The 14,104-nt window shown below is 52.5% G+C and overlaps 4 protein-coding genes across 4 annotated transcripts; 2 read left to right on the plus strand and 2 right to left on the minus strand.

Annotated features, from left to right (window-relative positions):
* Positions 1-322: 322 nt before the first annotated feature.
* Positions 323-8,434, plus strand: URA2 (Carbamoyl-phosphate synthase). Its single transcript, XM_062881056.1, has 5 exons — positions 323-1,331; positions 1,381-3,837; positions 4,253-4,317; positions 4,437-7,862; positions 7,921-8,434. Exons 1-5 carry the CDS (start codon positions 731-733, stop codon positions 7,972-7,974), a joined length of 6,603 nt encoding a protein of 2,200 aa, XP_062729311.1. The 5' UTR covers positions 323-730; the 3' UTR covers positions 7,975-8,434.
* QC761_606110 (uncharacterized protein) lies at positions 8,347-9,150 on the minus strand (the record flags this gene model as incomplete). The annotated part of the gene is made up of 2 exons (XM_062881057.1): positions 8,347-8,861; positions 9,065-9,150. 2 exons carry the CDS (start codon positions 9,148-9,150, stop codon positions 8,705-8,707), a joined length of 243 nt encoding a protein of 80 aa, XP_062729312.1. The 3' UTR covers positions 8,347-8,704.
* Positions 9,151-9,398: 248 nt separating this feature from the next.
* Positions 9,399-10,083, minus strand: QC761_0090950 (uncharacterized protein; the record flags this gene model as incomplete). The annotated part of the gene is made up of 2 exons (XM_062872968.1): positions 9,574-10,083; positions 9,399-9,484 (listed from the first exon to the last, which is right to left on the minus strand). The coding sequence occupies exons 1-2, from the start codon at positions 9,824-9,826 to the stop codon at positions 9,399-9,401; spliced, it is 339 nt and encodes a 112-aa protein (XP_062729313.1). The 5' UTR covers positions 9,827-10,083.
* A 33-nt stretch (positions 10,084-10,116) lies between these two features.
* Positions 10,117-13,549, plus strand: QC761_606120 (uncharacterized protein; the record flags this gene model as incomplete). Its single annotated transcript, XM_062881058.1, has 4 exons — positions 10,117-10,327; positions 10,398-11,628; positions 11,685-11,932; positions 11,990-13,549. Exons 2-4 carry the CDS (start codon positions 10,947-10,949, stop codon positions 13,547-13,549), a joined length of 2,490 nt encoding a protein of 829 aa, XP_062729314.1. The 5' UTR covers positions 10,117-10,327; positions 10,398-10,946.
* Positions 13,550-14,104: the final 555 nt, after the last annotated feature.

Consider the following 14,104-nt stretch of genomic DNA (forward strand, 5'->3'; position numbering starts at 1 on the left):
TTTCACAAGCCTCTTTTCAAACAAAGCTGATATGGGAAGACAACATGGAAATCTCCAAAAACATATGGCTCTTTCGGTAGAGTGTGAGTCGAGATCTGGGGCTGAAAAATCCGATCCCAAGCGAGTCAATAAATGGCCAACCAGAACATCGGACAACGGCAGACTAGGAGAACGCTGCACCGGACCGTAGCAACCCCCACCATGAACTGGTGCGCTAACGCCTTTCCAGGACCCGTGATTGGCCAATGAGGAAAATTCCTGTCAAAGTCAATTGACCACACAGGGAACCCCGCAGCAGCTTGTCACCACCGCCCTGGAAATCCAAAAAGTTTTGGACGGCAGTATGGAAATGTGGCGGGGCAGCAAGCTTAATACAAAATTCTGCCCTCCCGGCCGCCGACCACAACTTTCTCTTCTCGTTTTCTTTTGTTATCCAGAAGAGCTGCCAAACTCCAGAGCATGACGACCGCTGCTTGAACGACGACGACTCTTCTGGTATCACTCAAAACCACTTCTTTCTCATCCCACTGCTGCCCTCTGACGGCACAAGAGCTCTCCACCTCCCTGAACCCGAGCTCCCCACCATCCCAGGGACTCTCCTGTCTTTTCGCCGCGTCCTCCGTCCTCCGTTCTGGGTCAAAAGTCATCATCATCCTCCTTCTCACACATTCGCTCCCCAATTCCTTCCCTTCTTCCTCCTACGACCAAACAATCCCTCTTCTCAGACACGATGGAGGCCAAACTCTACGCCCCCGCCACGGCGCCCCTCACCTCTTCCGAGAAGCTCGTCACTCTTGAGCTTCAAGATGGTGTGGTCTACCAAGGCTACAGCTTTGGTGCCCCCAAGAGCATTGCCGGTGAACTGGTGTTCCAGACCGGCATGGTTGGATATCCCGAGTCGGTGACAGACCCATCCTACCGCGGCCAGATTCTGGTCATCACATTCCCGCTGGTCGGCAACTACGGCGTCCCCTCGAGGGAAACAATGTGCGAGCTTCTGAAGGATCTTCCTGCCCACTTCGAAAGCCACCAGATTCACATCGCCGGTCTCGTCGTAGCCACCTATGCTGGCGAAGACTACTCCCACTACCTCGCCACATCCTCATTGGGCGCATGGCTCAAGGAGGAGGGCATCCCCGCCATGTATGGCGTTGACACCAGAGCGCTCACAAAGCGCATTCGTGAGGAGGGTAGCATGCTCGGTCGCATGCTGTTGCAAAACGACAGCCTCGCCGACCTGGCGGCTCTTAACAAGGCCGGCCAGGACTGGAGGCCATATTTCGAGCAACTCGAATGGGTTGATCCCAACAAGAAGAATCTCGTAGCGGAGGGTGAGTTTAGGAGAGACCTTAAGTCAGCCTCATGCTCACCATCTCTTAGTGTCCATCAAGAAGCCCAAGCTCTACAGCCCCCCATCGGCTTCGGCCCTCAAGCACTCTACCGGCCGGTCGATTCGTATCCTCTGTCTCGACGTCGGTATGAAGTACAACCAGCTCAGATGCTTCCTCAAGCGTGGCGTTGAGGTTCTCGTTTGCCCTTGGGACTACGATTTCTCCAAGGAGGAGTACGATGGTCTCTTCATCTCCAACGGTCCTGGTGATCCCGCTGTGATGAAGGATACTGTGAAGCACATCTCTGACGCCCTTGCTGAGAACAAAACGCCCATCTTTGGTATCTGCTTGGGACACCAGCTTCTTGCTCGCGCTTCTGGTGCGCAGACAGTCAAGCTGAAGTTCGGTAACCGCGGTCACAACATCCCCTGCACGAGCATGGTGACTGGCAAATGCCACATCACTTCCCAGAACCATGGTTATGCCGTTGACGCTGCTACCCTTCCCACTGGCTGGCAGGAGCTCTTCGTGAACGCCAACGACGGCAGCAACGAGGGTATCATGCACGTCGACAAGCCCCACTTCAGTGTTCAGTTTCATCCCGAGAGCACCCCCGGCCCTCGCGACACCGAGTTCCTCTTTGATGTCTTCATTCAGACCGTCGTCAAGGCGTCCGAGGACAACAGTGTGCTTCAGAAGCCTGTCCACTTTCCCGGCGGTACTGTCGAGGAGAACAACAAGCTGCACCCCCGTGTGTCGGTCAAGAAGGTTCTTGTTCTTGGCAGTGGTGGTCTCAGCATTGGCCAGGCTGGCGAGTTCGACTACTCTGGCAGTCAGGCTATCAAGGCGTTGAAGGAGGAGGGCATCTACACCGTCCTCATCAACCCCAACATTGCCACCATTCAGACCTCCAAGGGTCTTGCGGACAAGGTCTACTTCCTTCCCGTCAATGCTGAGTTTGTTCGCAAGGTCATCATTCACGAGAAGCCTGATGCCATCTACTGCACTTTCGGTGGCCAGACTGCTTTGTCGGTTGGTATCCAGCTCAAGGATGAGTTTGAGTCTCTTGGTGTCAAGGTTCTCGGTACCCCCATCGACACCATCATCACCACTGAGGATCGTGAGCTCTTTGCCCGCAGCATGGACTCCATCGGCGAGAAGTGCGCCAAGTCTGCCTCAGCCAACAACCTCGAGGAGGCTATGCACGTTGTCAAGGACATTGGCTTCCCCGTCATTGTTCGTGCGGCCTACGCCCTTGGTGGCCTTGGCAGTGGTTTTGCCAACAACGAAGATGAGCTTCGTGAGCTGTGCAGCAAGGCCTTTGCTGCTAGTCCTCAGGTTCTCATCGAGCGCAGTATGAAGGGCTGGAAGGAGGTCGAGTACGAAGTCGTTAGAGATTGCCAGGACAACTGCATCACTGTCTGCAACATGGAGAACTTTGATCCCCTTGGTATCCACACCGGTGATTCCATCGTTGTGGCTCCTTCTCAGACCCTCTCGGACGAGGACTACAACATGCTTCGCACCACCGCTGTCAACGTCATTCGCCACCTTGGTGTTGTGGGCGAGTGCAACATTCAATACGCCCTGAACCCCTTCTCCAAGGAGTACTGCATCATTGAAGTCAACGCCAGACTGTCGAGATCCTCTGCTCTCGCCTCCAAGGCTACCGGCTACCCCCTTGCCTTCATTGCTGCGAAGTTGGGTCTTGGTATCCCTCTCAAGGACATCAAGAACTCGGTCACCAAGGTCACCTGTGCCTGCTTCGAGCCGTCTCTTGACTATGTCGTGGTCAAGATGCCTCGTTGGGACTTAAAGAAGTTCAACCGTGTTTCCTCCCAGCTCGGCTCTTCCATGAAGAGTGTTGGTGAGGTCATGAGCATTGGTAGAACATTCGAAGAAGCGATCCAGAAGGCCATTCGCTCTATTGACTTCCACAACTTGGGTTTCAACAAGACCGAGAGCGCTTTGATCTCGCTGGATGACGAGTTGCAGACCCCCTCTGACCAGCGTCTGTTTGCCATTGCCAATGCCATGTACAATGGCTACTCGGTGAAACGCATCTGGGAGCTCACCCAGATCGACAAGTGGTTCCTCGACCGTCTCATGGGCTTGATTGACTATGCCAAGCACATGGAAGGTCTGAAGGGCCAGTCTCTCAACGCCAACACCCTGCTTCGCGCCAAGCAGCTCGGCTTCTCTGATCGCCAGATTGCAAACTTTGTCGGTTCTTCTGAACTGCTGGTCCGTGATGTGCGCACCAAGGCCGGAATCACCCCATTCGTGAAGCAGATCGACACTGTCGCCGCCGAGTTCCCCGCCTACACCAACTACCTCTACACCACCTACAATGCCAGCGAGCACGACATCGCCTTCAACGACCGCGGCGTCATGGTCCTTGGCTCTGGTGTTTACCGTATTGGCTCCTCAGTCGAGTTCGACTGGTGCTCAGTGAGAGCTATCCGCACATTGATGGAGTCGGGTATCAAGACAGTCATGATGAATTGTAAGTTTACACTTTCCTTTCTCTCTCTCCTTTCCCATATGTTTTGAGGCCTTTGGATTATGTTTCAAGGCCTTTGGGCTATATTTCAAGGCCTCTCGACTATCTCTGAAGGCGTCTCGGCTATCTTTGAAGGCCTATCGACGATCTTTCAAGGCCTATCGATTTTCATTCGAGGCCTCTGGACTATCTTGGAAGACCTATTTTATGTTTTCAGGGGCCTTGATAGATAGCCGAGAGGCCTTGAAAGATAGTCTGGAGGCGTGTTGGCTATCTTCAAAGGCCTTATTCCCGAGTGGCACTCTGTATTTGTTTTGTCAACGGCGTCCCGGTTTTCAGTCTTCATACATTCTCTCAACCACTTTGACACCTTCCCGCACCGTTCCAAGAGCTCTAGTACTAATACTTTGACCGAAAGGCAATCCAGAGACCGTAAGCACTGATTTTGACGAAGCCGACAGGCTTTACTTTGAGGCCACCACTGTGAGTTTTGACCCCCGAGACTTTTTTCTCGACTCCCTGAGAATCTTTTTTCTCAACCTCCTGAGAACTTCTTGACCCCCTGAGAACCTCGCTCATAACGAATACTGACAATTCTACAGATGGAGACTGTGCTCGACGTCTATGAAGTTGAAAACTCCCAGGGCGTTCTAGGCGCCATGGGTGGCCAAGGGCCCAACAACATTGCCCTGCCCCTGTTCAGAGCTGGCGTCAAGATGCTCGGTACCTCGCCTGAGATGATTGATTCTGCCGAGAACCGGTACAAATTCTCGCGTATGCTGGACCGCATTGGTGTCGATCAGCCTACCTGGAAGGAACTCACGAGCTTCGAGGAGGCCAAGGCCTTCTGCACCAAGGTCACTTACCCAGTGCTGGTCCGCCCCTCGTATGTTCTTTCCGGGGCTGCCATGAACACCGTCTACTCTGAGGGTGATCTCGAGTCCTACTTGAAGCAGGCCACCGCTGTGTCTCCCGAGCACCCTGTGGTCATCACCAAGTACATCGAGAACGCAAAGGAGATCGAGATGGACGCCGTGGCCAAGAACGGCAAGGTTGTTGGTCACTTTATTTCTGAGCACGTTGAGAACGCTGGTGTTCACTCCGGAGATGCCACTCTGGTTCTTCCTCCCCAGGACCTCGAGCCCACTACCATTCAGCGCATCGAGGACGCCACCCGCAAGATTGCTGATGCTCTCAACATCACTGGTCCCCTCAATATTCAGTTCATTGCCAAGGACAACGACATCAAAGTCATTGAGTGCAACGTTCGCGCGTCTCGCTCCTTCCCGTTCGTCTCCAAGGTCATGGGAGTGGATCTTATTGAGATGGCCACCAAGGCTATCATGGATGTTCCTTTCGAGGAGTATCCCAAGATCGATCGCACTGTTGACTCGGTTGCTGTCAAGGTCCCTCAGTTCAGTTTCTCGCGCCTGTCTGGTGCTGATCCTGTGCTGGGTGTTGAGATGGCCTCCACTGGTGAGGTCGCTTGCTTTGGCTCCGACAAGTATGAGGCTTACCTGAAGGGTCTCATGTCCACTGGCTTCAAGATCCCCAAGAAGAACATTCTGCTGTCTCTTGGTTCTTACAATGACAAGCTGGAACTTCTTCCCTCGGTCAAGAAGCTTGAGGAAATGGGCTACACCCTCTTTGCCACAGCAGGAACCTCCGACTTCCTGGCATCTCACGGAGTCAAGGCGCAGTACCTTGAGGTCCTTGGCAAGTCTGAACAGGAGGCTCAGAGAAGCGAGTACTCGCTGGTTGACCATCTGTCCAACAACAAGATCGACTTGTACATCAACTTGCCATCCAGCAACAGATACAGGCGCCCGGCCAGCTACGTGAGCAAGGGCTACCTCACTCGTCGTCTGGCTGTTGACTACCAAGTTCCTTTGGTTACCAATGTCAAGAATGCCAAGATCCTGATCGAGGCTATCGCCAGGCATTTTGAGCTGGAGGTCGGCATCACCGATTATCAGACCAGCCACCGTACTGTTCAGCTGCCTGGCCTGGTCAACATCGCCGCCTATGTGCCCGGTCTGGCTGTTAGGGACAGCGGGGATCTCCAGAGTGTCACCAAGGCTTCGATTGCTGCCGGATTCAGCATGATTCGCGTCATGCCCCTTGGAGAGGGTGAAGGCAACTCGATCACAGAGGCAAAGTCCCTCAAGATCGCCCAGCAGAACAGCAAGCGTGGTGGCTATTGCGACTTCAACTTCTCCGTCACCGCTACCTCTGACAATGCTGACAAAATCAGCCTTCTGGCCGGTGAAGTTGGCTCTCTGTTCATTCCTTTCAACCACATGTCAGGAAAGAACATCAGCAAGGTTGCTGCTGTCCAAGCACACTTTGATGCCTGGCCAACTCACAAGCCCATCATCACGGATGCTCGCACCACTGACTTGGCCTCCATCTTGCTGCTTGCCAGCCTCCACAACCGCCGCATTCACGTCACCGCTGTCACCACCAAGGATGACATCAGATTGATTGCTCTTTGCAAGGCAAAACAGATGAATGTCACGTGCGATGTGTCCATTTATTCCCTGTATCTGTCCCAGGATGGCTATCCTGACTGCAGCTTCCTGCCCACTGCCAGGGACCAGGCTGCTTTGTGGCAGCACCTTGCCACCATCGACGTCTTCTCTATTGGAAGCTTGCCCTACCAGCTCGCTCAAAAATTGGGGAAGCCAACTGATGCCACTGTTGGCATCGCCGATGCACTCCCCCTCCTCTTGACTTCGGTTGTCGAGGGCAAGCTCACTATTGAGGATATCATGACACGTCTCCATGACAAGCCCAAGGAGATCTTTGAGCTCCACGACCAGATTGGCACCACTTTGGAGGTCGAGGTTGGCCGCACCTACACCGTCCCTGAGACCGGCCCCTGGTCTCCCTTCGCTGGGAAGGTTCTGAATGGCGCTGTTCAGCGTGTGACATTCCAGGATCAGGTCGCATGCCTCGATGGCGTCGCCGTGGAAGGTCCCCCCAAGGGTAAGGACATGTCTACTCACGGAGCCATGCCTGCCATCGCCACCATCACCTCTCCTGCCTTGAAGCCACTTAGCCAAGCGTTGTCCCCCTTGCCAGACTCGAGACTCCTTGCCTCTCCTGCCCGTGGCCCCTTCACAAACAAGTTGCAGCAGCTTCTTTCCATGGATTCCCCATTCAGGAAGAAGCATGTTCTTTCCGTGACATCTTACAGCAGGCAGGACCTGCACCATCTCTTCGACGTTGCTGAGGAGATTCGCAACCGCGTCGACCGCCAGGGTGTCCTTGACATTCTTCGCGGACGCCTGCTCGCCACCCTCTTCTACGAGCCGTCTACTCGCACCTCTGCCTCTTTCGATGCCGCCATGCAGCGTCTTGGCGGCCGCACCATTGCCATTACTACCTCGACTTCGTCGGTTCAGAAGGGTGAAACTCTCCATGACACGTTGAGGACGCTTGCCTGCTACGCAGACGCTGTCGTCCTCCGCCATCCTGATGAGAATTGCCTTGAGGTTGCCCCGATCATCCCTGTTCCCATTATCAACGGCGGTAACGGAAGCAAGGAGCACCCCACTCAAGCCTTCCTTGATCTCTTCACTATCCGTGAGGAATTTGGCTCCATGAAAGACTTGACCATCACCTTTGTTGGTGATCTCTTGCACGGAAGACCCGTCCACTCCCTTGTGTACCTCCTCAAGCACTACCGCGCCAACAACGTCAAGGTCAATCTGGTTTCCCCCAAGTCTCTGGCCTTGCCGAAGGATATCTATAGGGACCTCAAGGAAGCTGGCCAGATTCTCTTTGAGAGTGAGAGCCTTACTTCCCAGATCTTGGAGTCAACCGACGTGCTGTACGTCACCCGCGTGCAAAAGGAGCGCTTCGAGGATCTCGCCGAGTACGACAGAGTCAAGAACTCTTACCGCATCGACCAGAGCACTCTCCGTAACACAAAGCCCAGCATGCGCGTGATGCATCCTCTTCCCAGAAACGAGGAGGTTGCTGAGGAGGTTGACTTTGACCAGAGAGCCGCGTACTTCAGACAGGTGAGCACCCCCCCTTTTTCTTTCTCGTTCCTGAATAAACACTGACATACGACAACAGATGAAACACGGTCTCCACTGCCGCATGGCTTTGCTCGCTCTTATTCTTTCTTAGAAGGAGTTGAGTTGATCATGACATCTATGGAATGACGTTTGCTTTATGTTCATTTCTTTCAATAGTTATTATATATGGGACGGATGGGACAAAGGATATGGATGGGAAAACTGGAAGGCATGTTGATTTTTGCGTTCTATTTGCTTTTCGAGTCAGTGGTATCTACGATAGATAGATCCTAGACCAAACGACTCTCCTGGACCGAGAGCGACCTTGGAACCCTTTTTTTTCTTCTGGTAGCATTTTCTTTGTTTGATGATATCTCATGACTTTGTACGAGTGATACCCTTTTGCATTGGGATGGCGTATGTATAGGTATGTTTTATGCACATGTATTTGGGTTGCATGTAGAGGCGTATGTGCGTTTGGGTTGGGTTTGGGGTGCTTTGTATTTATTGTATTTATATGTATCATTAGATATGTCCATAATTGGATAACAATTCAATAATATGCTTTTTTGTGTTGTGTTGTGTCCTCTTTTTGTCCAGTGTTGTGATGATGGAATGGGATGGTATCGAGTGTAAGAACATACAGAATCTCAGCACGAGAATCGTCCCTCTCTGAATCATCTCCTGTTCCACCCGTCTGCGCGATGTCGGAAGAAAGCTAGGTGGCGTGAGGGCTCCTTTGATCAGATTGCGGCTTGATTATGTTTTGTTGCGTTTTGTTCTACCTGTTATGCATACATTCTACCGATAACTGAAGTAGATGAGAATTAGGTATGTCACTTTTAGATGCCACCACCACTCCGATCCACGCTCACGTAGAGGTCTCCCGCCTTCCTCCGCGCCGACTCGTTCTCCCTGGTGCGGGAGGAGGAGACTTGCTGGACGGCGAGGGCTGTGAGGGTTAGGGCTAGGGTTGCGGCTGCTAGGCGAGGGTTGCGGCTGTGAAAAGGGGCGTGTTAGTCAGTGCTGGCAAAGGAATTGAAACTGTGAGAGGGGAGAGAGGGGTTTGGTGTAAGGACATAGAGTAATTTGATGACGTGGGGTAAGACTTTGCTGTGGTTGACATGAGAGGTGAAGTTGAACGCTCGACTTCCGAATCGGGAGAGATAAGATGAGATGAGATGAGATATGATGGAGCATACCTCACGCCGCGCTTCATGGCGGGGGAAGAAGTAGTAGTGGTGGTGGTAGCTGCGGCAGCTTGACAGATGGGAGTGTGGGAGGGCATTGTGATATGTGATGGGTGAGCTATCAAGACGTTGAAGTTATTGGAGAGGTATGGTAGGTAGGTATGAAGTATGAAGGCGGTGAAGTAGACGGATGCGATGATGTTATGTCAAGCGTAGCGTGACGGATATAGCAACAAAGATCTTCAACGGGACAGAAGGTAAATAATGATGCTTCTCTGGATAACGGAATTGTTTTGCGAAAGGAGGAAGACAGAAAAGATCAAAACCCCTTGATCTGTTACTTTCTTTACTTTTGAGCTGCCCCAAACGTTCGAGGCCCGGTTCCTAGGGGGGCAACAGTGGCACGCGACCAGGTGCATTGCATGAGGCTAGCTAGTCGGTGTTAGTGTGCTGCTGCGTAGCAGTGTTGCTGCCCCGCGATAAGATTGGGCAGGGTGAGCTTGGCTGCCGGTGTTGGTTACCTAAGGTGGCGCACTGTACGGTTTTGATATCCGTCAGAGCACGGTGTTTTTGTTTTGTTGGGTGAGGTTGAAGGTGGTAGGTTAGGTGCGGGGCATTGGGATGATGATGACATGACATGACTCGGAAGTTACCGTGTTTCTGGGTTGGGGACTTTCTGCTTTTGGCGGGAATGTCGCAGATGTTATGCAAGGAGGGGAAAGTAGGGACGTTTGGGGTTACACTGGGCTGATTGGCGATGAGGGCGGCGGTCATGGCGAGGATGTCATGAAATCAGAGAGGGAGAGTTTTTGGGCGAGGAGGAGTGACATGAGAGTTGAAATGACGTCCAACATTGAAGGTTTGGATGGCGTACGTTTTGACGGTTGACTAGAGGTGAGGAACTGTCAAGTTGAAGGTCAACAGCTAGTGTTTGCATGGCAGTGGTGGTCAAGCAGTGATGTCTGATGATGAGACATGTCTTGGGTAGTGAATTTTGAATGGCCATCATAATCTTGGAACTTCAAATTCCGTTGTCTACTGGAACATCAATCTTTCAAGAGTTCATTGAACCACTTTGTTGTTGGCGTTGCAGATGCATCAACACGTGGATGTGTCAGTCAATTAACGCGCAATGATTGGTCAAGAAGCTAGTATCAGTGGAGAGGTCTTCAACGCCTTAACCTATATTCTTCAACATCAGCAAGCCTCGTCAGAGTGAGGACGTGGTGTGCTGCATGGATATGGGCTTCGGGCTTGCATTTGGGAACAGTATCTGTAAGTATTTCCATTGGGACTCTTTCCGTTCCATGTTATATTGACTGACGAGCTTGGGCGGCGGCGGCAGATCAGAAGCTGGGAGCTCGGCGTGCTTGATAGGGCTGTTGGGGGCTGTGTAGCATGTAGCTGCAGCTCCTCGTTGTTCGGTTGGCGAATCGAGGGAGGCGGAATATTTGTATGTTGGATGGTTAATATGTTCAAATATGACTGGCGCTGGACCCGGCTGCTGCCTGGCTGAGGCATCCTCTTTCGTTGAGCCTCCATGACGAGCAGGCCGCGAATACCCTTTCAGTGCGCATTTGAGGACAACAGGTCGTTGCAGTTTTTAGGCTATCTCAAGGCTGGAATGTCCGACCATCTTCACGTTCCCATTCCAGTTCATCCATTGTTCTTTCAGAGGAGCTCCCCCGCGCTTTCCTTTCACACCGACAACGTGGCGGGGTAATTAGTTACCAGCTTAAACTTTGCTGACGACCGCCATCTTTGATATTGACCTTCAGTTTTCCTTCGGCTCGCGAGCTCGTGTGGCATCAAACTTAGCTTGTACCAATTCCCTATCGCTTGCTGGCTCGCATCATCAGCATTCGCTGCCTATACCGTCGTACGGAAAAGCGTCATGGAGCAACAACAACTTATCGACGACTTGGCGAGTACGCCCAGTCCACCGGCACAAGACAATATGCCTATGGCTACTGAATCTGGATCACCAAGAGCTGTAACCTTCAGTGAGCCCCAACCGGAGCCCCCAAAACCACATCAACCCCATCCTGCGACTCGAAATGCCATGCAGCAGAACTTCATGGACATCGTGGCTACCAGATGCCACCTCGCCCCAGCCAAAGGCAAAGATACCTCCGTCTTGGCCTTCATCATCTTTCCCAAAGACTACATTGGAACCACTTGTGACGGCGGCCGATGGGGTGATTTCAAGCTCCGTATGAGCTACGATTCGCTCATCGCTCTCAATTCTGCCAAGATCAACAACATGTTCAAACCCCGGGCCCAGGAGCGGTTCCGTCGCCGACTGGCTACTGACCTAGGTGTGAAAGACCTGCCGGAAGGCGTCAAGTATGTTCTGGACTTCACGCCTCCGGTTGAGGGAGCTGAGCTAGCAGACCTTACTGCGAAGCTCTGGCTGCCTAAGATGGTCAAATTGTGGTTTCTTGCTGGCCACTATTCGCCAGACCCAGTCCTCAAATGTTTCCAAGATACTGATTTCCGGAGCCGGCTGATGGCAGACTCTGCAGTTGGCGCCATCATGGTAATGGGGCATGATGATATTTGCAGACGTCAGAACTGTGAGCTTTGTTGCCTCGTTAGATGTGGCTTTCTTGTTGCTAATGGTGCGATTTAGGCCTTACTGATGCATCTCCGTGGGAAGTTGACGGTAGTTGCCCGGGAATTGTTCCCGATGACGAAAGTACCCCGATGTGCCACATCCCCCTTTGGCGAAGAATTGAGGATTATTGTCCTATACGGCATCGTGTCTGCATCATGCGTGTTTTGCAGGCGATCAACGGGAAGGATCTGATGCTGAATTCGGCAGTAAGAATGTGGACCGTCGCACAAGTGGCCATCTCTCTGGAGGTTCCACAGGTCGTGGTAAGCATCAATGACCCTATCGTTGATCTTGATGGCAGGCTTACTGACTTTGCTCAGGTTGACCCGGTCACCCAATGGCTCAGTGCTCCTCCAAACACAAAGTTCACAGAAATTTGTCCCGAAAAAGCGTTTGAGCTTGCCTACGCGCTCAGAATCCCAAGTATCTTGACGGCCGCCTTCAAGATCCTGGTCAGCGAAACTGCCGTCGACTACGCCAAAGCGCTCCGGTCGCCACGTCTTCCTAAAGAAAGCTGGGTGCAGCGTCCCCGAGATGACTACGGCGACTTCCCTTCTGATCCCGTCGAATACGGCGCCAGGGCTTTTCTTGATAGGATGACGGGCAAATACAAGTTGCTCAAATCTGATGCCGTTCTCAACTATCTCCCCACCCGGATCGCTGAATGGGACCATCTCATGGCGACGAAACAAGTTATCGATCGGTATGGGCATTCTGAGGTGAAGGAGGCCTATGAGCGACTGACCAGGGGGTTGGTACATATCGTTCACGAGTACGTGGACAGAGTGATGACAGCTGAAACGCAAGGTTGCGAGATTGATGGCCTTCCGCAGAAAGTGGTCGAGTTGGTGGAGGCTCAACGACGGCATTACGTCCCCGCAAAGTCCCATTTGCCCTTGCATCTGGTATACTCAAAACTGGATCCCTCGCAAAAGGTTCTCACGCCGTACTTGTGGAGGAATTTGCGCGAGAAGCTCGAGACTTTTGCGGAGATGGCGAACACGAAGGTTGATGGTGATTATCTAGAGCAGCTCAGGCTCACATTTAACAAGGAAATGTCGAGGATTCGCCATCCTGAGGCAGTGGAAATGTTGAGCGACATTGCGAGTGCTGGTGGTGGCAATCGCCAAGTCTGGACGGGGTGGTTTGACCTGTTCAAGTTCCACAGCGGGTTGCACTATGCGCTCAAGGACTTGACCACCAGGGTGCTGGGGCATCACGATGAGAACATGTTTTCGTTCTTCCTTTCGGACCACTTGCTGCTGAATCTTGAGGATAGCGAGCTCAAGTACTTGCCGATTTGGGCAGATGGTGGGTTGGATGACGGGTCGGGGGGTGTCTTTCAGGAGGTCATTCCCGAGGCGGAGATGGGGCCGAGTGAGCCCGGGCCGGGTTATCATACAGGGTATACGGTTGCAGGGACGGACACGGACATGGCCAGTACGGTTGGGTATGCGCCTACGATGGTGAGTAAATCTGATTTGGGGTTCGGAGAGTTGTTGTTGGATGATGCGACGGTGGCGAGGAGTGTAAGTGTTCAGCAGACTGGGGCTGAGGAGAGCGAGTGGGGTGGGATTATATCGGATAATAAGAGGAGGGTGGTGGCTGTGCCGAGTGAGATGACGAGCGAGGATCGGTTTACGGAGGGGGAGGATGGGGAGTGGAATGAGGCTATGTATGAGAGGCCGGCGGGGCATCAGGCTGTTGGGCAGGCGTTGGAGGAGTATGTGGAGGAGCCGGGGTTGGAGGGTGGCTTTTTGAAGGGGAAAGGGGTGGACGATGTCATGAGTCTGGATGATGACGATGATGACGATGATGACGATGGGACCTCGACGCTGGACGGGTTTGAGGATATGGATGATGTGAACTTTGGGCTTTGAACATTTAAGGGGGTTTGTGTGGGGTTATGTAATCTGAAGAAATTTTTAGGTTGGGGGATATAATTTTAAGAGCAGATCTGCTGAATATCTTTGTCTTTCCTCTGTAGGAGGGGGATGAATTCACTTGAAATAAGGGTCACGATCTTGAGCAAGGCGTTTCGGTGTTTACTTGGGCTCTACCTAAACAATGTAGATTTTGAAAAATTTCATGTCAATAAATGGATATAGATGAGAGAAAAGACCATCATGGTCATCCTGATTTTTCCATCCGAGCTTTGTTAACAACAATGGCTGTCAAGCGCTGCCCAGTCTAGCAACTCCTGTCCGAGCGTGAGTAGCCGTCATGCTCAAGACGAGGTAGTGGTCGCCGTCGTTGTCGGACTCTTCGGTGCCATGGTTGCTCTCACCGTCGCTGTCCTCGTCCGACTCTTTGGTGGAAGAGCTGCTTGGATCTTCGGTACTCGAACTGCTTGACGCTTCGTCACCGGCTTCGGGCATCTCCACGTTACTGGGGCTTGCTCTCCTCGTCACTGGTGTTGTCCGATTCTTTGTCAC

This window comes from Podospora bellae-mahoneyi, chromosome 6 (assembly GCF_035222275.1).
Source record: "Podospora bellae-mahoneyi strain CBS 112042 chromosome 6, whole genome shotgun sequence".
Classification (NCBI taxonomy): domain Eukaryota; kingdom Fungi; phylum Ascomycota; class Sordariomycetes; order Sordariales; family Podosporaceae; genus Podospora; species Podospora bellae-mahoneyi.

What these genes read in the sequence shown, in the direction of transcription:
- URA2 (XM_062881056.1), top strand. Translation starts at nt 731, where the DNA reads ATGGAGGCCAAACTCTACGCCCCCGCCACGGCGCCCCTCACCTCTTCC. An exon ending in TTTACTTTGAGGCCACCACT is followed by an intron (nt 4,318 to 4,436) that starts GTGAGTTTTGAC and finishes ACAATTCTACAG; the next exon opens with ATGGAGACTGTGCTCGACGT. An exon ending in GAGCCGCGTACTTCAGACAG is followed by an intron (nt 7,863 to 7,920) that starts GTGAGCACCCCC and finishes ATACGACAACAG; the next exon opens with ATGAAACACGGTCTCCACTG.